This window comes from Rana temporaria, chromosome 2, assembly GCF_905171775.1.
Source record: "Rana temporaria chromosome 2, aRanTem1.1, whole genome shotgun sequence".
In the NCBI taxonomy this organism is placed as follows: domain Eukaryota; kingdom Metazoa; phylum Chordata; class Amphibia; order Anura; family Ranidae; genus Rana; species Rana temporaria.
The window spans coordinates 64,241,934-64,262,857 of NC_053490.1; the positions used below are offsets into that span (position 1 = coordinate 64,241,934).

The 20,924-nt window shown below is 44.0% G+C and overlaps 1 protein-coding gene across 1 annotated transcript in view; it reads left to right on the plus strand.

Moving 5' to 3' along the window:
• The first annotated feature begins 918 nt into the window (after positions 1-918).
• Positions 919-20,924, plus strand: part of GPD1 (glycerol-3-phosphate dehydrogenase 1) — a 123,210-nt gene continuing 103,204 nt past the window's right edge. The window contains exon 1 of the mRNA XM_040340275.1: positions 919-1,101. Coding sequence (XP_040196209.1) covers positions 1,061-1,101 — 41 coding nt within the window. The 5' untranslated portion in view covers positions 919-1,060. The remainder of the gene's footprint in view (positions 1,102-20,924) is intronic.

A 20,924-nucleotide genomic window follows, 5' to 3' on the forward strand; every position in this document is an offset into this window, starting at 1 on the left:
AGTGGCAGTAGTGGTGGTGGGCATCAGTGGCAGTAGTGGTGGTGATGTGAGGAGGGGGGGGGGATCAGTGGCAGTGTTGATTTAGAGGGATTTTTTTATGTGGTATGTATAATATATGTTTTGTTTATGTGGTATGTTTTGTGATGTAGATTTTTGTTTGTGTGGTATGTATAATGTAGATTTTTATGTATGTTGTATGTTTTGTATTGTAGATTTTTGTTTATGTGGTATGTATAATGTAGCTTTTTGTGTATGTGGTATATATAATGTATATTTGTGTTTATGTGGTACATATAATGTATATTTTTATTTATGTGGTAAGTTTTGTAATGTATATTTATGTTTATATGGTATGTATGATGTATATTTTTGTGTATGTGGTATATATAATGTTTATGTGGTACGTATAATGTATATTTTTATTTATGTGGTATGTTTTGTAATGTATATTTTTTCTTATATGGTATGTATAATGTATATTTTTATTTGTGTGGTATATTTTTGCTTATATGGTATGTATAATGTATATTTTTGATTCTCGTTTGGTAACTTTTGAATAAGCTATGGCTTCTCAACTGTAAGTCACATTGTATATGACCTAATTGTTGTTGATATTATATACCACGTTTATTATTTACCTCTCTCCTTTGTTCACCAAGCTTTATTTAATAGAAGTTTGTAAGCAAAAAATAGAAAACGGGATCATCGAGCAGGTGGATTATTTTTGAAGAATAAAGATGTGGTTTAGTGTCCCTTTAATGACCTGATCAGATGACACTGGCAGCCTATCCAGTCCCCGCCCTTCGGACAGTCCCTTCCCCGCCAGGTGCACATCCTGGTACAACTCCGCCACACAGGGGTGCAACGCCGCGAGCCAAGGGGGGCACGCCGTCATCTCTCCGCCAATCAGAGCCTGGGGGGGCGCGGCCTGAGTTTCCCAAGACTGTCAGCACATGTTTAAATGGCAGAAGTTTGGCTGCGTGTGGGAGCATTAGAGGACTAGTCCGATCTGGAGTTACAGCGTGCAAGGTGACAGCCGAGGACAGATCAGCACAAAGCCATGTCACCACTGAAGGTCTGCATTGTGGGCTCTGGCAACTGGTCAGTATATACAGTATGTGCCTGATATACATAGGGAGGCTTCTAAGAAGAATTCTGTGCAAATGTTATATACAGTGTAACCTGCTGGCTGCTACATAAGAAGTCTTATGATAATAATAATAATACTCCTATGTAAATGTTATATACAGTGTAACCTGCTGGCTGCTACATAAGGAGTCTTATGATAATAATAATAAATAATGATAATAATAATAATAATCCTATGTAGATGTTATATACAGTGTTACCTGCTGGCTGCTACATAAGGAGTCTTATGATAATAATAATAATAATAATAATAATCCTATGTAAATGTTATATACAGTGTTACCTGCTGACTGCTACATAAGGAGTCTTATGATAATAATAATAATAATCCTATGTAGATGTTATATACAGTGTAACCTGCTGGCTGCTACATAAGAAGTCTTATGATAATAATAGTAATAATAATAATAATAATCCTATGTAGATGTTATATACAGTGTAACCTGCTGGCTGCTACATAAGAAGTCTTATGATAATAATAGTAATAATAATAATAATAATAATAATCCTATGTAGATGTTATATACAGTGTAACCTGCTGGCTGCTACATAAGAAGTCTCATGATAATAATAATAATCCTATGTAGATGTTACTTGCTGGTTGCTACATAAACAGTAGACATAGGAGTCTTAGGAAAATAATAATAATGATAATAATAATAATCCTATGTAGATGTTATATACAGTGTTACCCGCTGAATGCTACATAAGGAATCATATGATAATCATCCTATGTAGATGTTATGTACAGTGTTATCTGTTGACTACTACAGAAGGCGTTAGTAACTCTTGTAGATATTGGCCCGGATTCAGAAACGAGATACGACGGCGTATCTCCCGGTCGTATCTATGCGCCTGATTCAGAGAATCAGTTACGCATAGATATCCCTAAGATCCGACTGGTGTAAGTGTCTTACACCGTCGTATCTTAGGCTGCATATTCACGCTGGCCGCTAGGTGGCGATTCCGTATAGTTACGCGAGGAATATGCAAATTAGGTATTTACGCCGATTCAGAAACGAACGACCGCCCGGCGTTTTTTTTTTTTACGTCGTTCGGTTTTTTCCGGCGTAAAGTTACCCCTGCTATATGAGGGGTATGTGCGGCGTATCCTATGTTAAGTATGGCCGTTGGTTTCACGCGTCGAATTTTGAAAATTTGATGTCGTTTGCGTAAGTCGTTCGCGAATAGGGCTTTGCGTAAGTTACGTTCACGTCGAAACTATTTGGACTATTTAGAGACTTCAACTGTGCAGGTAAACTGGGGCAGCCACAATTTGAAATTGGCTTTGCAGCGTAATTTCGAGAATGCGCACTAGGTTTCTTTCACGAACGGCGCATGCGGCATTCACAAAAAATGTAAAATACGCGGGGTCATGTTAAATTTATATAAAACACGCCCACAACATCCCCATGTGAATTAGGCGGGCTTACGCCGGCCCACATACGTTACGCCGCCGTAACTTAGGGCGCAAGTTCTTTCTGAATACGGAACTTGCGCCCAAAGTTACAGCGGCGTAACGTATCTAAGATACGTTACGCCGGAAGAAAGATAGAGCATTCTATCTGAATCCGGCCCATTATATCCAATGCTAAGTGTTGATCAGCAGTCCAGATCTGGTAGAAGGTGCCGGGGTTGTCACTGAGCAGTTGACATTCTATGTGTCCCATGTCGGTGCATGTGATTTGGACAGAACTGCCTTTGTTTATTGTTCATTCAGCGACAGCGGGACATAATCCAACCACAATAAATTCCATGCTGTGCGGTTCTTCCATCAGATTCTGTTCTGTGCACTCACCAGATCATTGTACGCATATTTACAGTCTAATTTCCTTTTTCATACTCTGAAGTTATGTAAACAATAAACACTCCATTGTTTACCACCTAACCAATCCCACTTTGTAACCATTGTCGTTTCCTTTTTGTTTGAGCGAACTATGCAGGAGACATGAGCAAAAATGTAAAAAAAATTATAATTTTGCAGCACTGAATACAATGGAGACTGGAAACAGATCGGTTTTTGTACTTTGCATGTCAGCCTTAGGGCTCTTGCACACCAAAAATGTCAGTAAAATTTGTTTTTTTACTGATCCAAATGCAGTCTGGTGTCTTCAATGGTATCAGTGAACTAAGTTACGTTTAGATCAGTAAAAAAAAAAACCAAAAAAAAAAACCCGCAAATTTGGTTACCAATGTTTTTTATTGACAATAGATAAATATGGAACAAAGTTATTTTCCAGTATGATGAAAGATATGTGGATGGGAGATTTATCAATGTAACACATTGTGGTGACATCAATGTAAAATCTGCTACATCACTACTAGCACATAAATCAGAATAATGGAACATTTTAGGAGACACTTTACATTTTGATCATCTGCATTTTAGAGCACAGTGATCATCTGCATTTTAGAGCATTTTTATGGTCTCCTACTTTTTATTTGTGAAAAGCCTTCTTTATGAGACTTCCTTGTTAAATAAGCCCAACCATGACCATTAAAGTGGAGGTTCCATCAAAAAAAACTATTTTGCTTTAAACTGTAGCTTACGACTAAAAAAGAAAAAAAAAAGTTTTTTTTTTTTTTTTTACTCATCTGGAAATGCCTGTTGCTATGCGGTCCCACGAAATCTGCCTTTGAAACCACCTAGGATTCTGACATCATCTCCCTCTAATGCTCCTGGTGTCATCATTTCCCAGGATGCATTGCGCTGTCCAATTATCACTCCCCATCCAAGACTTCCAGGAAGTAAGTGCCTGTAGGCTTCACAATGCCCAGAAGCAAAATGACAACGGTGTAGATGTAGTTTTATAAACTATCTTTTTTGAATATCTATGCAGATCGGCGGCGGATTGTAAAATAGTAAGTGACCAGATTTATACTGTATTATAAAAACGCAGGATGAAAGGACATACATTTAAAAAATGCTAATTGTGGTTGGAACTCCGCTTTAAGTATAAAGCTTTGGGGGGAAAAGTAGCATGAACCCCACAGAGACCAGTAGGTACTCACCATTTATAGGGCAGCACACTGGCTTAGTGGTTAGCACTCCTGTCTTGCAGCACTGGGGTCTTCAGCATGATGACCAACCAGGACACTACCTGCATGGAGTTTGCATGTTCTCCCTGCGCTTGTATGGCGTACCTCCAACTCTGCTGGTAGAATAATTGGCTGCTGTCCAATGTAAGAGATCTTAGATTGAGAGTCCACAGAGAATGAGTGCACGAAAAATGATTTGTGAAATGATAAAACTTTTTCAAGCTCCTTTTTTCTTTATACTGGCTTTACAGAATGCCAAATGCAAAAACATAGAAGTTGAATACAATTTCTATTACTGTATAATACTTTTAGCAGTTAATTAGTACATAACTAATAGAGGTGTATATATCAAAGGGACAATGGGGCAGGAAAGAGGGAGGAATTGGGGGATATGCTGAATATTTCTAACTCCCATCAGTGGGATGCAGGTTCTGCTGAGGGTGATCACAATCACAAGACTCTCTGTAGGTCAAACAAAAATCAGCAATCCTCTTTCTCTGCATACAATTGACTTTAGTCCTGTATACAAAGCATATGTTATGCTGACCCTATGACATCATTACTTTGAACCTCTCACCCAGAACAAGTATTCGGATCAGAAAAGTCAGAAGTCTCTGTGTAAGAGGGTCAGCATGTCAGGGAGACAGCTGGTATTTTCAGAAGTAAAGAACAACTTTGACAGCCTCAATGTTTCTCCCCATGACAGATTTCCTTTATTTTTTATACTGATAAGTTGTCATAATGCTGCAAGCTCCTTTATTGCCTTCAGTGTCCCTATACTACAGATGGTGGCAGTGAGTGTCCCTGATCCGATGATATCATTAGATCAAAGTTCTCCTGAGATCTGTTTTATTATTGATCTGGATATTCTCTACCAATGTTTATGGCAAGCATAGTACACACATGTCCATAGGCCACTGAATATTATCTCAAAGATATCACCCCAGCTCATAACCTCTGTACCATCGTAAATGTGCTTGACAGAGCAAATTCCGTCCTAACGCAGGCTATCCTTTTACATGTGCCCTTTGCATGCTAAGAGTAGCTGAAGGAGTGCAACGCTTTATTAACACAAAAAAAACAACAGATTCCCTCTCCTGAGAACGTTTTCATTTGTAAATCAAAGGGGTCATAGTCTCCTAAATAAATCAACATTTTCTCAAATTACTTTTAGCATTGGAACTGGTGGTTGTTATGAGTTGAAAAGCATCTGGACACATGACACTGATGTGAATGTACAATGTATATGTAAAAGCGCTGCGTAAATTGACAGCGCTATATAAGTACCGTATATACTCGAGTATAAGCCAAGTTTTTCAGCCCTTTTTTTAGGGCTGTAAATACCCCTATCGGCTTATACTCGAGTCAGTGTACCTTGGGCGTCCAATTTTTAAAACTCGCGGCTTCCTCCTGGTCCCGTCCCGTTCTGTGATAGGTGTTTGACACTGTGTTCAGTGTTCTGCCTATCACGGACGTTCTTTCATTCTCGAACTCAATTTCCCAGCAGACACTGTGTTCACTGTTCCCCCTATCACGGACCTTCTCTTGTCTGAAAATGAACGTCTGTGATAGACGGAACACTGAACCCAGTGTCAAACGCCTGTCACGGGACAGGACCAGGAGGAAGCCGCGAGTTTTCAAAAATGGACGCCCGCAGCGCAGCCTGTCAAGAATTTCAGGTACGCTGCAATGGGCAAAGTGAGGTTGTAATGGGCACAGTGAGGTAATGGGCACAGTGAGGTAATGGGCACAGTGAGGATGAGCACAGTGAGGTTGCAATTGGCACAGTGAGGCATGCAAATGGGCACAGTGAGGTGTGCAGATGGGCATTATTGACCCTCTTTTCTGCTTACAGTGGCTGCTGCATTCTCACCCTAGGCTTATAGTCAAATCAATAAGTTTTCCCATTTTTTTGTGGTAAAATTAGGTGCCTCATCTTATACTCGGGTCGGCTTATTCTCGAGTATATACGATACCTGAAATAATAATAATAATAATAATAATAATAATAATAATTACACCTTAAAAAAAATGGGTGGAATAAACTTGAATCAAACATCCTGGAAAACCGACAATGTAAACATAATGTTATGGATAGGGTTCATCTTTCTTCACCTTCTGCTCTAGCATCTGCTATGAGGGGAGATCTAAATTGTTACAGATAGGAAATCTCCTGATGGGGACACCTGTTTTGCTGACAACTGACAAAAGTGCAACTTCCCCTCACTTAGGGCCCTTTCACATGTGCGGACCGTATGTCCGCATTTTCATCCATCCGTTTGCGGATGAAAACGGGACATACATTGGTCCCTATGTGATTGCGGGTGTCAACGCATGAACATCCGCTGACACCCGTAATCACCCGCCTCCGCAAAGCTCCGATTTTGCGGACGGAAGAAAATCCTATTTTTTCATCCATCTGTGGATCGGATCGGATGAACACGGACATACGGTCCGTGTTCATTCGATCCCCTCATAGGGGAGAGCGAAGGATAGACAGGGCGGTCCCTGCACAGTGTGCGGGGACCGCCCTGTCAGCCGACGGCTCAGCGGGAATTTTACGGAGGATCCCCGGTGAGCTGACGGACACACGGAGGCGGATCATTACTGATCCGCCCCGTGTGAAAGGGCCCTAAGGGAAGAGTTCTCTCACCTCCTGTTATATTTCCAGACAGGGAGTAAGGAGAAAAGTCCCAAACAAGAACATAGACAGAAAGATCTATGACTTTTTCTATGTACACAAAAGGCCTATATGGGATTATAGGCAGGATGCCTGGACACACCAAATAACTACACCAATGTATAATATTATTATTATTATTTTTTATTAAATAAATAACAAAAACACATCTTTATTAAATATAAATGTTACTCATATATATTACTATATATATATTTTTTTTTTTTTGGATAAATTATGGCCGCGGCATTACTATTGGATTTAATTATTATAACCTTTAACTTAATCACATATATACCTTACTCAACCAATTGTTCAAACCAACATACACAACTCAGCCACTACGACTCGAGCTGCAATAAAATAACTTAAATAATCCAACTATCCCCTTTGTTACTGCAAAGAGATTTATCCACATAGTTTTCTGCCGCAACAAGGGTGGGTGGGTGGGAAGCCTCAGGAACGGACCCCCTCAGCCAGCTCCTTAAATAGGCCTTTCCCCACATTCTAGAATATTCCTACCTGTCAGATGACCTTAATTGACCTATCAGGTACCCTAAAATTCCTAAATTCTCCCCAGTAACCTGGCTAACTAGACCAATACCTGCCTTTCCCACCTAAGGGCCCTACTGACCAATCCTGGCTTTAGTTTTCACCCCTAGCAACAGCTGCCACCAATCCCTGCTGTTCCCGCTCAAACTAGCCACAAGGCCTTGAAACTTCCCCTGCCAGGAATCCCATAAGGAAAAGGGGGGCCTTGAAACAGTCCTTTCTCCTTTTCCCTCCTTCTCTCAAATATTGTTCACAAATCCGTCTATATCTGTGTTAGTGAGCACTTCTCCTTTGCCAAGATATTTCATCCACCTCAGGTGTGGCATATCAAGATGCTGATTAAACCGCAGGATTATTGCACAGGTGTGCCTTAGGCTGGCCACAATAAAAGACAACTCTAAAATGTGCAGTTTTACTGTATTGGGGTGTCCGGGGGTCCAAAAATCAGTCAGTGTCTGGTGTGACCACCATTTGCCTCACACAGCAGTACAGCACATCTCCTTCGCATAGAGTTGATCAGGTTGTTGATTGTGGTCTGTGGAATGTTGGTCCATTCCTCTTCAATTTCTGAGTGAAGTTGCTGTATATTGGCAGGAACGGGAACCCGCTGTCGCATACGCAGATCCAGAGCATCCCAAACATGCTCAATGGGGGACATGTCCCATGAGTATGCTGGTATACTCCTCCTTGCAACACAGGGCCGTGCATTATCATGCTGCAACATGAGGTGATGGTCGTGGATGAATGGCACAACAATGGGCCTCAAGATCTTGTCACGGCATCTCTGTGCATTCAAAATGCCATCAATAAAATGCACCTGTGTTCATTGTCCATAGCATATGCCTGCCCATACCCTAACCCAACCGCCACCAAGGGCCACTCCATCCACAACCGGTCACCCACATGACGTCATACACGCTGTCTACCACCTGCCCTGCACAGTGAAAAACTTGATTCATCCGTGAAGAGAACACCTCTCCAAAGTGCCAGATGCCACTGAATGTGAGCATTTTCCCACTCAAGTCGGTTATGATGACGAACTGCGGTCAGGTCGAGACCCCGCTGAGGATGACGAACATGCAGATGAGCTTCCCTAAAACGGTTACTGACAGTTTGTGCAGAAATTCTTTGGTTATGCAAACCGATTGTTGCAGCAGCTGTCCGGGTGGCTGGTCTCAGACGATCTTGGAGGTGAAGATGCTGGATGTGGAGGTCCTGGGCTGGTGTGGTTACACGTGGTCTGCAGTTGGATGTACTGCCAAATTCTCTGAAACGCTTTTGAAGACGGCTTATGGTAGAGAAATGAACATTCAATTCAAGGGCAACAGCTCTGGTGGACATTCCTGCAGTCATAATGCCAATTGCACGCTCCCTCAAATCTTGTGACATCTGTGGCATTGTGCTGTGTGATAAAACTGCACATTTTAGAGTGGCCTTTTATTGTGGCCAGCCTTATGGCTCGTAAACATGATCCGAATATCGTACAAAAAATGTCGCCCGAGGAAGAATCGTACGATAATCGGATCGTTAGTACAGAGCTTTCGAGAGCCGATCATGACAGTTCATCCGATATTATTTTATCGGACATGCACGAAAATGTTTCTCGTACAATACCAGATCGTACGATTTTCATATAGTCAGTACAGTTGTCGTCCGAAAATACAATACAAATACATTTACAACACATGACATCACTTACAATTTTTTTTTTCTGTCATACGAGAATTTTCGTGACTTTAATAACCATTTAATTTCTACTTGCGACTATTAAGCGAAAAAAGTCGTACAATCTGTTGTACGATATTCGGATTGTGTGTACGGGAAATAAGGCACACCTGTGCAATAATCATGCTGTCTAATCAGCATCTTGACATGCCACACCTGTGAGGTAAATGAATTATCTCGGCAAAGGAGACGTGCTCACTAACACAGATTTAGACAGTTTTGTGAACAATATTGGAGATAAATAGGCCTTTTGTGTACATAGAAAAAGTCGTAGATCTTTCAGTTCAGCTCATGATAAAAAGGAGCAAACACAAAAGTGCTGCGTTTATAATTTTGCTCAGTGTATATAACAAATAAAACAAAGTGCACTGAAATTAATGATAAACAAAATTTCTTCTAAAAAATTATGTTAGGTTCTGAAGAAGACGCTTGTCTGATTTTTTTCCTCAATATTATTGACGTTAAGACTAAACACTTAGGCCCGGATTCACGTAGAAGCGCGCATCTTTGTGCGGGCGTAACGTATCCTATTTACGTTACGCCTCCGCAACTTTGACAGGCAAGTGCCATATTCTCAAACCAAAGTTGCGGCGGCGTAGCGTAAATAGGCCGGCGTAAGCACACCTAATTCAAATGTGGAAGATGTGGGCGTGTTTTATGTAAATTTTGTGTGACCCCACGTAAATGACGCTTTTTACGAACGGCGCATGCGCCGTCCGTGAAAGTATCCCAGTGGGCATGCTGCAAATTAACCCACAAGAAGCCAATGCTTTCGACGTGAACGTAATTGACGCACAGCCCTATTCACAAACGACTTACGCAAACAAAAAATTAGACGCTGTTCCGACGTCCATACTTAACATTGGTACGCCTCATATAGCAGGGGTAACTTTACGCCGGGAAAAGCCTAACGTAAACGGCGTATCTGTACTGCGTCGGCCGGGCGTACGTTCGTGAATTGGCGTATCTAGCTGATTTACATATTTCTAGGCGTAAATCAGCGTACACGACCCTAGTGGCCAGTGTAAATATGCAGTTAAGATACGACGGCGTAAGAGACTTACGCTGGTCGTATCTTAGTGAAATTTTGGCGTATCTGATTCTTTGAATCAGGCGCCAAGATACGACGGCTCGGACTCAGAGTTACGACGGCGTATCTGGAGATACGCCGGCGTAACTCTGAGTCAGAGCCGTCGTATCTGGAGATACGCCGGCGTAACTCGTACGAGAATCCGGGCCTTAGCATCTACAAAATCCTGGAAAAGGAATTAGCAGGCCCTTCATCGTTTAATAAAACTGCTTGTTGAGATGAAGGGAGACATGACCAGAGCTTGGCAAAGGCTGAAAACTGGACAATTTCCTTAACCAACACACTACTGAAGTCTAGTTAAAGTTGAAAAGTATTTATAATGGATGCCTGGGGCTCCTTTTGGCAGGGGGGGCCAGGGCAATTTCCCCTTTTGCCCCGTACTAATCTGGCGCCGGCTTAAAGTGGTTGTAAACCCTATTTTTGGACTTCTACCTAGAATAAGGCTTACCTATAGGTAGTGGAAATATCTCCTAAACGTGCACCGTTTAGGAGATATTTCACTTGTAGTCCACAGATAATACAAACGGCGCATGCGTTGGGAAGAAACAAAACTCTGTGCCGTTTCTTCCCTAGCGCGTGCCGTTATTGTGCGCATGCGCGGAATGACATCATCGCGGCTCCGCCCAATCACAGTGCCGGAGCCACGATACCTGGAAGTATCCTCTGGGAGAGATGTCTGCGGCCGGAGGGGGAGACGAGGAAGGCTTCGGGGGCTTCGATCTAAGGTAAGTAATTCATAATGAGCTAGTATGCTAGTCATACTAGCTCATTATACCTTTGCCTTGCAGGGTTTTTTTTTTTTTAACCACTTCCCGACCGCCGCATGTACATATACGTCGGCAGAATGGCACGTACAGGCACATTGGTGTACCTGTACGTCCCTGCCTAGACGTGGGTCGGGGGTCCGATCGGGACCCCCCCCCCCGCTACATGCGGCGGTCGGGTTCCCTCGGGGAGCTATCCGGGACGACGGCGCGGCTATTTGTTTATAGCCGCTCTTTTGCGATCGCTCCCTGGAGCTGAAGAACTGGGAGAGCCGTATGTAAACACGGCTTCCCCGTGCTTCACTATGGCGCTGCATCGATCGAGTGATCCCTTATATAGGGAGACTCGATCGATGACGTCATTCCTACAGCCACACCCCCCTACAGTTGTAAACACTCACACAGTGAACCCTAACTCCTACAGCGCCCCCTGTGGTTAACTCCCAAACTGCAACTGTCATTTTCACAATAAAGAAGGCAATTGAAATGCATTTTTTGCTGTGAAAATGACACTGGTCCCAAAAATGTGTCAAAATTGTCCGAAGTGTCCGCCATAATGTCGCAGTCACGAAAAAAATCGCTGATCGCCGCCATTAGTAGTAAAAAAAAAAACAATTATTAAAAATGCAATAAAACTATCCCCTATTTTGTAAACGCTATGAATTTTGCGCAAACCAACCGATAAACGCTTATTGCGATTTTTTTTTACCAAAAATAGGTAGAAGAATACGTATCGGCCTAAACTGAGCAAAAAGTAAAAAATATTGAATTTTTTTCAAAATTGTCACTCTATTTTTGTTTATAGCGCAAAAAAATAAAAACCGCAAAGGTGATCAAATACCACCAAAAGAAAGCTCTATTTGTGGGGAAAAAAGGACGCCAATTTTGTTTGGGAGCCACGTCGCATGACAGCGCAATTGTCTGTTAAAGCGACGCAGTGCCGAATTGTAAAAACCCCTTGGGTCATGTAGCAGCATATTGGTCCGGTCCTTAAGTGGTTAAAGAGGGTTTGCTTCCTCTTTATAGTGGTTGTAAAGGTTCGATTTTAATCTTTTTTAAATAACAAACATATCATACTTACCTCCACTGTACAGTTAGTTTTGCACAGAGTGGCCCCAATCCCCCTGTTCTGGGGTCCCTCGTGGCTTTCTTGGCTCCTCCCCGCTTCAGATAACCCCCTTGGGGAAGCTCTTTCCCAAGGGGGTTACCTTTGCGTGTGCGCTGCCGAGTCGTACATTCGACGTCCATAGCTTCTAATTGCAGGACTCGGGCCCGCTCCGCGGTGCCCGCGTCATTGGATTTGATTGACAGCAGCGCGAGCCAAAGGCTGCGCTGCTATCAATCTATCCAATGAAGAGCTGAGAAGCCCGGGCAACGATCGATCGCGTTTGCGACGCAGGACTTTCCAGGGCTCAGATAAGTAAAATGTGGAGGCGGGGGGGGGGGCCAGTAATCGTCGGATGTTTTTTCACCTTAATGCATAGGATGTATTAAGGTGAAAAAACGTGAACCTTTACAACCCCTTTAAAGCGGGAGTTCAACCATTTTTTTTTTTTCCCTTAGCTTCCTGCTCGTTCGGTCTAGGGGAATCGGCTATTTGTATTAAAATATGATCCGTACTTACCCGTTTTCGAGCTGCATCTTCTTCCGTCGCTTCCGGGTATGGGTCTTCGGGAGCGGGCGTTCCTTCTTGATTGACAGTCTTCCGAGAGGCTTCCGACGGTCGCATCCATCGCGTCACTCGTAGCCGAAAGAAGCCGAACGTCGGTGCGGCTCTATACTGCGCCTGCGCAGCGACGTTCGGCTTCTTTCGGAAAATCGTGACGCGATGGATGCAACCGTCGGAAGCCTCTCGGAAGACTGTCAATCAAGAAGGAACGCCCATTCCCGCAGCCCATACCCGGAAGCGACGGAGAGGATGCATCTCGTAAACAGGTAAGTACTGCACATATTTTAAAATAAATAGTCGATTCCCCTAGTAAAAACGAGCAGGAATCTAAGGCTAAAAAATGCCCTCTAAGGGTGAACCCCCGCTTTAAGTAACTGATTTAAAGCTGAACTCCAGCCTTACTTTGAGTTTTGCACAGACATACAGGCTCTGTTCCTCTACTGAAATTGCCTACTTGTGAGCTTCTCACAGTGTGCATTAGAAGCTGCAGCAAGTCAGATAGAGCCCACCTCATTTCCTGGCTGGAGGATGTCCAGCATCATCAAGCTCTTTCTGGATTTTAGGATTTTTAGAGGCGTAGCATCAAAAGTAAGTGTAGTCTGCCTCGGAAGGTGCGCTCCTCCAGGCTGACGTCTGCCCATCAAGGTGTTTTGATATTTGCATAACTCCAGTACATTGTATGCATCAGGGTTAGGGCTGTTGAGAGGAATACTAAAGCAGGGTGCTGCAATGTTTTTGGGAAACTACAAAAAGCACTCTGCTGGACCTCCTACCAGCCATGATCTGCCTATATTGCATAGAGATGGTAACATCACTGGCCCGGATTCAGTAACAATTGCGCATTTTTTACGGAGGCGCAGGGCAACGTTTTTGCCCTGCGCCCCCGCAATTTTTTTGCGCTGCCCTCGATTCACGAAGCAGAAGCTCCGTAAATTGCGCGGGCGCGCCGGCAAAATGCCCGGCGTAAGCGCGCGCAATTTAAATGATCCCGTAGGGGGCGGGAATCATTTAAATTAGGCGCGTTCCCGCGCCGATCGTAGAGCGCATGCTCCGTCGGGAAACTTTCCCGACGTGCATTGCGGCAAATGACGTCGCAAGGACGTCATTTGCTTCAAAGTGAACGTGAATGGCGTCCAGCGCCATTCACGAATCACTTACGCAAAGTACGTAAATTTCAAATTTCGCGACGCGGGAACGACGGGTATACGTAACATTGGCTGCGCCTGCTAATAGCAGGGGCAGCCTTACGCGAAAACCACCGTACGGAAACGACGTAAACTGCGTACGCAGGGCTCGCGCAACGTTGTAAATCGGCGTTAGTATGCAATTTGCATACTATACGCTGAGCACAACGGGAACGCCACCTAGCGGCCATCGCAAGAATGCAGCCTAAGATATGCGGGCATAAGAGCCTTATGCCGCGCATATCTTAGGCTGCAGTCGGCGTAACAAGGTTCCTGAATCAGGAGCATTCGTTACGCCGGGGCAAGTAAGCAATTGCGCTGTGTAACTTATGGTTACGCAGGCGCAATTGCTTCTTGAATCCAGGCCACTGGGTTTAAAGGGGTTGTAAAGGTAATTTATTTATTTTTACAACTCGTTTTGCACAGAGTGGCCCCGAACCTGGTCTTCTGGGGTCCCTCGTGGCTGTCTCGGCTCCTCACCGCAAGAACTAACCCCCTTCATGCAAGCTCTCTACCATGGGGGTTAGTTCTTGCGGGCTCGCTCCCGTGATACAGCCTGCGGCCATAGCCGCAGGCTGTATCACTCGGCCCCGCCCCCCCGGGGAGCGCTGTCATTTAATGTGATTGACAGCAGCGCGAGCCAATGGCTGCGCTGCTTTCAATCAACCAATGAATGAGCCGAGAAGCCAGCGCGTTCACGGCGAGGGACTTTCGAGGGCTCAGGTAATGAAACGGGGGGCTGGGGAGGGGGCGCTAATCCTCGGATGTTTTTTCTCCTTAATGCATAGACGGTGAAAAAATGTGTGCCTTTACAACCCCTTTAAAGAAACAATTTTTGTATTTATTTATGAATGTCAGCAGCATGTTGGTTGGGGAAGGGTGGGAAGCAAAATAAAGGCAGATTCAGCTTTTGCTTCAAAGTCCTTCTCTTTGCAAACACAATGACATGAAGAATGTGTTGAAATAACAAAAAAAAATGTGCGGTGAGTTCAGGAGTTTGGTAAACATTGCAAGAATAGACTGAGCAGTTATTTAATGTTGACATTTGTCACAGTTTCCGTCATCAGTGTTCTGGGTTTATCCTACTTGTATTGCTGCCAAACATGTGACTTTGTGGCCACTGCGCCATAACTAAAGTGTAGCAGATGCCTGGAAACAGATTAAAGCGGAGCTCCACCCTAAAGTGGAACTCGCGCTGATCGGAACCCTCACCCCCTCCGATGTCACATTTGACATCTTTCAGGGGTGTCAAATGTGGGCAGACTGCGGGCAGGACGTCAGCTCCCGTCCCCCCGTCCGCGTTGTGTTCTGGGAAACACTCGGCTCCCAGAGCACAGCGGGAGCCAATCAGTGTTAACCACTTCCCTGCCAGTCACATTTACACATTTACACAGTAATCAGTGCAGTTTTATAGCACTAATCGCGGTGTGAATGGTCCCAAAAATGTGTCAAAAGTGTCCGATATGTCTGCCGCAATGTCACGCTCACAATACAAATCGCAGATCGCCGCCATTACTAGTAAAAAAAATTAAAAAAAATAAAAATGCCATAATTCTATTCCCTATTTTGTAGATGCTAGAACTTTTGCGCCAACCGATCAAATACGCTTATTGTGATTTTTTTACCAAAAATATTTAGAAGAATACGTATCGGTCTAAACTGAGGGAAAAAAATTATGATATTTATTAAATCAAAAAGTAAAAGATATTGGGCCATATTCTCGTATATTTCCCGCGGGCGGCGCGTAAGCCATTTACACTCCGCCGCCCCAACCTACAGGAGCAAGTGCTGTATTCCCCAAACACTTGCTCCGTAGTTTGGGGCGGCGGAGTGTAAATGGCCCGGCGTAGCCACGCGTATCTCCAAGGGGGCGGCTTCTATTTAAATTAAGCGCGCCCCCGATTCTAACGAACTGCGCATGCGCCGGGGTTAAAATAGCCCAGTGCGCATGCTCCAGTTCTCGGCGTAAAACATCAATGACGCCGACGTGTGCGTCATTGACGTAAAGTCGCATTCAAGAACGACTTAGGGAAACGACGTAGCCGACGGAAAAACACGACGCGGACCCGACGCCATACTTAACATGGCCTACGTGGGACTTGCGTAAACTTACCCCTCATATAGCAGGGGTAAGTTTACGCTTACGCAAACGACGTTAGCGACGGTTACGCGACGCGAATTCGTTCGGGAATCGGCGTATCAGGCTCATTTGCATAAACAAATGAGACCTGAACGTAAACGCCATCTAGCGGCGGGCGGAGTAATTACATTTAAGATCCGACAGTGTAAGTGACTTACACATGGTGGATCTTAAGTGTATCTATGCGAAAATGATTATAAGAATCAGTCGCATAGATAAACGGGCCAAAAAAGAGAGATACGATGGAGCATACTGAGATACTCCATCGTATCCTTACTCAGAATATGGCCCCTTGTGTTTTTTTCTAAATTGTCGCTCTTCTTTTGTTTATAGCGCAAAAAAACAAAACACAGAGGTGATCAAATACCACAAAACCAAAGCTCTATTTGTGGGAAAAAAAGGGCGTCAATTTTGTTGGGAGCCACGTCGCACGACCGCGCAATTGTCATTCAAAGTGCGACAGCGCTGAAAACTAAAAATTGGTCTGGGCAGGAAGGGGGTGAAAATGCCCTGTATGGAAGTGGTTAAGAAGCTGTGCGCCCGCAGCGGTCCCTGCAAACTCGATGTTCGCTGGTGGCCCGCGATCATGTCACGGAGAGGCAGAACAGGGAGATGCCTATGTAAACAAGGCATTTCCCTGTTCTGCCTAGTGACAGGACAGTGATCTACTGCTCCCTGTCATCGGGAGCACTGATCACTGTCGTTTCACTTGTAGCCCAGCCCCCTCACAGTTAGAATCACTCCCTAGGACACACTTAACCCCTTCCTCACCCCCTAGTGGTTAACCTCATTCCCTGCCAGTGTTACACAGTAATCAGTGCATTTTTATAGCACTGATTGCTGTATAAATAACAGTGGTCCCAAAATAGCATCAATAGTGTCCGATGTGTCTGCCATAATGTCGCAGTCATGATAAAACTTTTGCGCAAACCAATCAATATACGCTTATTGCGTTTTTTTTACCAAAAATATGTAGAATACATATCGGCCTAAACTGAGGTAAAAATTCGTTTTTTTTATATATATTTGGAGGATATTTACTATAGCAAAAAGTAAAAAATATTGCTTTTTTTTCAAAACTGTCGCACTTCTTTTGTTTATAGCGCAAAAAATTCAAATCGCAGAGGTGATCAAACACCACCAAAAGAAAGCTCTATTTGTGGGGAAAAAAAGGACATCAATTTTGTTTGGGTGCCACATTGCACAACCCGCACAATTGTCAGTTAAAGCGACGCAGTGCCGTATCGCTAAAAGTGCTCTGGTCAGGAAATGGGGTAAATTCTTCCGATAAAACAACATACCTTCAGAGGTCTAGTGGTGTCCATGCCTTGAAGGGTTAGGGCTGTTTTGGCAGCAAAAGGGGCACCTACTCAATATTAGGTAGGTGGTCATACCTTTATGGCTAATCTGTGTATATATATCTTGGGTCATATCATTAAAAAGATTTGTATTTGTCTTCTTTAGTTTTTGCATTGTTCACCAGCAGAACAGTTTAAACCTACCTGTATATGTACAGCACATTCACATGATTTGGCTGCTTAGCTTGCTTTGTTGAAGGTGATATGACCTTTAACACACTTGGCTATACATGCTCTTTACACCTGTAATCACTGGAAATCAACCCCTCCCCCCATACAGATAGCTAAAAAGGTCATTGTTCTCAGTAGTTACTCATCTGATAGGCTGAAGTTGCTCAATGAACACCTAGTAACCTCTAGAGCAGTGGTCTCCATACTACAGCCTGGGGTGGGATGGGCCCTTTGCTTTTATCCAGCCCTCGGGGCACTATTCCCTCCACTGTCAGCAACAGTGGGGCATAGTTCCTGGCCTGCCACTGACACCGACATTGGGGCACTATTCCTCCCACCGACACCAATGATGGGGCACCATTCTTCCCACTGATACCAATGATGGGGCATTATTACTTCCCCTAATACCGATCATGGAGCATTATTTTCTCCCGCTGACGCCGGGACATTTTCTGCTGACCACAGTTTGGATTCCCTAAAGCTTGAGGCCTGGTTCACACTGGTACGATTTGAGATGTCAAATCGCATCTCAAATCGGCGGCATTTCCCGGCAATTGTCGACAATGGCACCGTCCTAATCGGTGCGACGCCGCATCTGCGGCACTGCACCGATTTCAAAAAGTCGTTCCTGTACAACTTTTTGCGATTTCGGGCCGCAATTTACATTGACATCTGTGCAGAAACCTGCACAGATGTCTCTGAAATCGCGGCCGAAATCGGGACTGCCAGCGGGAGTGAAATCGTGCGAGTTCAGCTGAACTCACACGGCTTCACTCCCGCAGCCCAGTGTGAACCAGGGTTTAAGGACAGTAAACTGGCACTTTTTTAAACACTTCAATACCAGCCACCGTCATATGACGTCCACAAAGTGGCTCTACCATCCAGAGTGGACGTCATATGACGTCCTGGACTTTGAAGGGGGATATCTGAATCATGCCTGCAGCTAGAGGCATCATCCAGATATCTATCTCTTGTGCCGGCGATTCTGCACAACATAAGAATGATCATAGCGGCGGTTCCGCCGCTAGATCGTTCTTACAGGCGGCGGGAGGGGACATCCCCCCCCCCTCCCGCCGCCATCCGGTGCTTCTCCGGGCTCTCCTGTGCCATCTGGGGCCCGGAGAAAGAATCGTCCGGCGCTGGCAGGAAGTATAGAGATGACTGGTGTCCAGATGGTCACCAGTCATCTCTATGACCGTCGGAGGACCCGGGCGCGATGTGATGATGTCACGCCCGGGTCCCGTAAGTAAACAAAGCAGCGATTGCGGCTGTAAGCCTCATTATTCATGAGATCAGTGAATTTTTTTCACCGATCTCATGGTTTCCAGCCTGGAGGAGAGATGTGAGGTCTTATTGACCCCGCATCTCTCCATAAAGAGGACCTGTCACACACATTACTATTACAAGGGATGTTTACATTCCTTGTAATAGGAATAAAAGTAATAAAAAATAAATAAATAAAAAAAGTGTAAATAAATATGTAAAATAAATAAATAATAATAAAAAAAAAAAATTAAAACGCCCCTGTCCCCGGTAGCTCGCGCGCAGAAGCGAACGCACACGCAAGTCCCGCCGACATATGTAAACGCTGTTTAAACCACATGTGAGGTATCGCCGCGTGCGTTAGAGTGGCAGCAACAATTCTAGCACTAGATCTTCTCTGTAAATCTAAACTGGTAACCAGTAAAAGATTACAACGGCGTTGCCTATGGAGATTTTTAAGTACCGAAGTTTGGCGCCATTCCATGAGTGTGCGCAATTTTAAAGCGTGACATGTTAGGTATCTATTTACTCGGTGTAACCTAATCTTTCATATTTTACAAAAAAATTGGGCTACCTTTACTGTTTTGTTATTTTTTGAATTCATGAAACAATTTTTTTCCCCAAAAAAGGCGTTTGAAAAATAATTGCGCAAATACCGTACAAGATAAAACGTTGAAATGACCATCGTTTTATTCCCTAGGGTGTCTGCTAAAAAAACATATATAATGTTTGGGGGTACTGCGTAATTTTCTAGCAAAAAAATAATGATTTGTACATGTAGGAGAGAAGTGCCAGAATAGGCCAGGTATGGAAGTGTGTATAACTGCCCTGTATGGAAGTGGTTAAAAAAGTTTGGAGACCCCTGCTCTAGAGGAACCCTAGTTGAGAAAGGCAATAGAAGCAGTTGTATGACAAAGAGATGTTTTCCTGACGTTGTAGAACTTTGGCAGGTACATACAGTTAATTTCTTCTACCTGGTATGATGAGAATACACAAGTTAGTGCAAATGCCATATACAGTATATCTTTGCGTTGAAGTCTTATCAGTCCTTAGGCGTTACCTGTATATGTACATTACCCCCAATCTTTGCATAGTTTTTGCAAGTTGCTCAGTAAAAGCTAACCTTGGGGTTTTATTTGGCCTATGGAGTCTGGGGATGTCTTAGCATCCTGGACCCACTGCAGCTCCAATGCTGGATTTAGGGGACATGAATGCAATGCTCATTTGCATAATCCTGAACATCCAGAGTAAGCCCCCTTTTCACACTGGGGCGGAAGGTGCGGTGGCGGTAATTTCCCGCTAATTTCGCGGCGCTATTCGGCCGCTAGCAGGGTGGTTTTACCCCGCAATGCGCCTCTGCAGAGTGGTATACACACCGCTCCAAAGATGCGGCTAGCAGGACTTTTTTCCCATCCTGCTAGGGCACCGCTCCAGTGTGAAAGCCTGAGGACCAGCATTAAAGTGCAGTTGCACTCTGCAAGGGCATTTGCTCCAGAGCTTAGTAAATAAGGTGAAGCTTCACTTTGCAGAGAATACCCAATCACATGCACAGAAAATATAAAAAGCCGCATTTTTGCTTACACATGATAGGATGATGGAAGTCAGCAGAGCTTCCCTTCATTTACTAAGCTCTGGAGCAAATACCCCTGTGGAGTACAAAGGCACGTGCCAAGTGCACAGTCAATTTGTGTTTTGTTAATTAACCCCACAGAGTCCTTTTGCCGTATCTGGATAGGCAAAAACATCAACTACACGTTCCTATCAAAATCAGCATAATAGATAGTGAGACTTTGGTATCTTGCATCCTTCAATGTAATTCTTGCCTATGAGATGCTGTATTAAAAATAAAATAAACTATCAGACCAAAAAAAAATAAAAAAAATTTGGCCCCAGGATCTTTTTGCCATAATGTACTATAATATTTGTCCATTATGGCAGATTACCTAGCAAAGTGGCCCCTTCCAGTTCTGCGATATCGGTGCTTCTCCTTGACGCCTGTGCTTCCATCTGTTCCCATTGCTTCCATCTTCCTCCGGTCTCCTTTCAGATTTGAAGTCTTCATCCATCTTGTTTGGCCAGGCAGGGAGGACTAAGCTCCTGTGCCATATGGGGGAACCTCACCAGGGTTCCCTTCTTCATC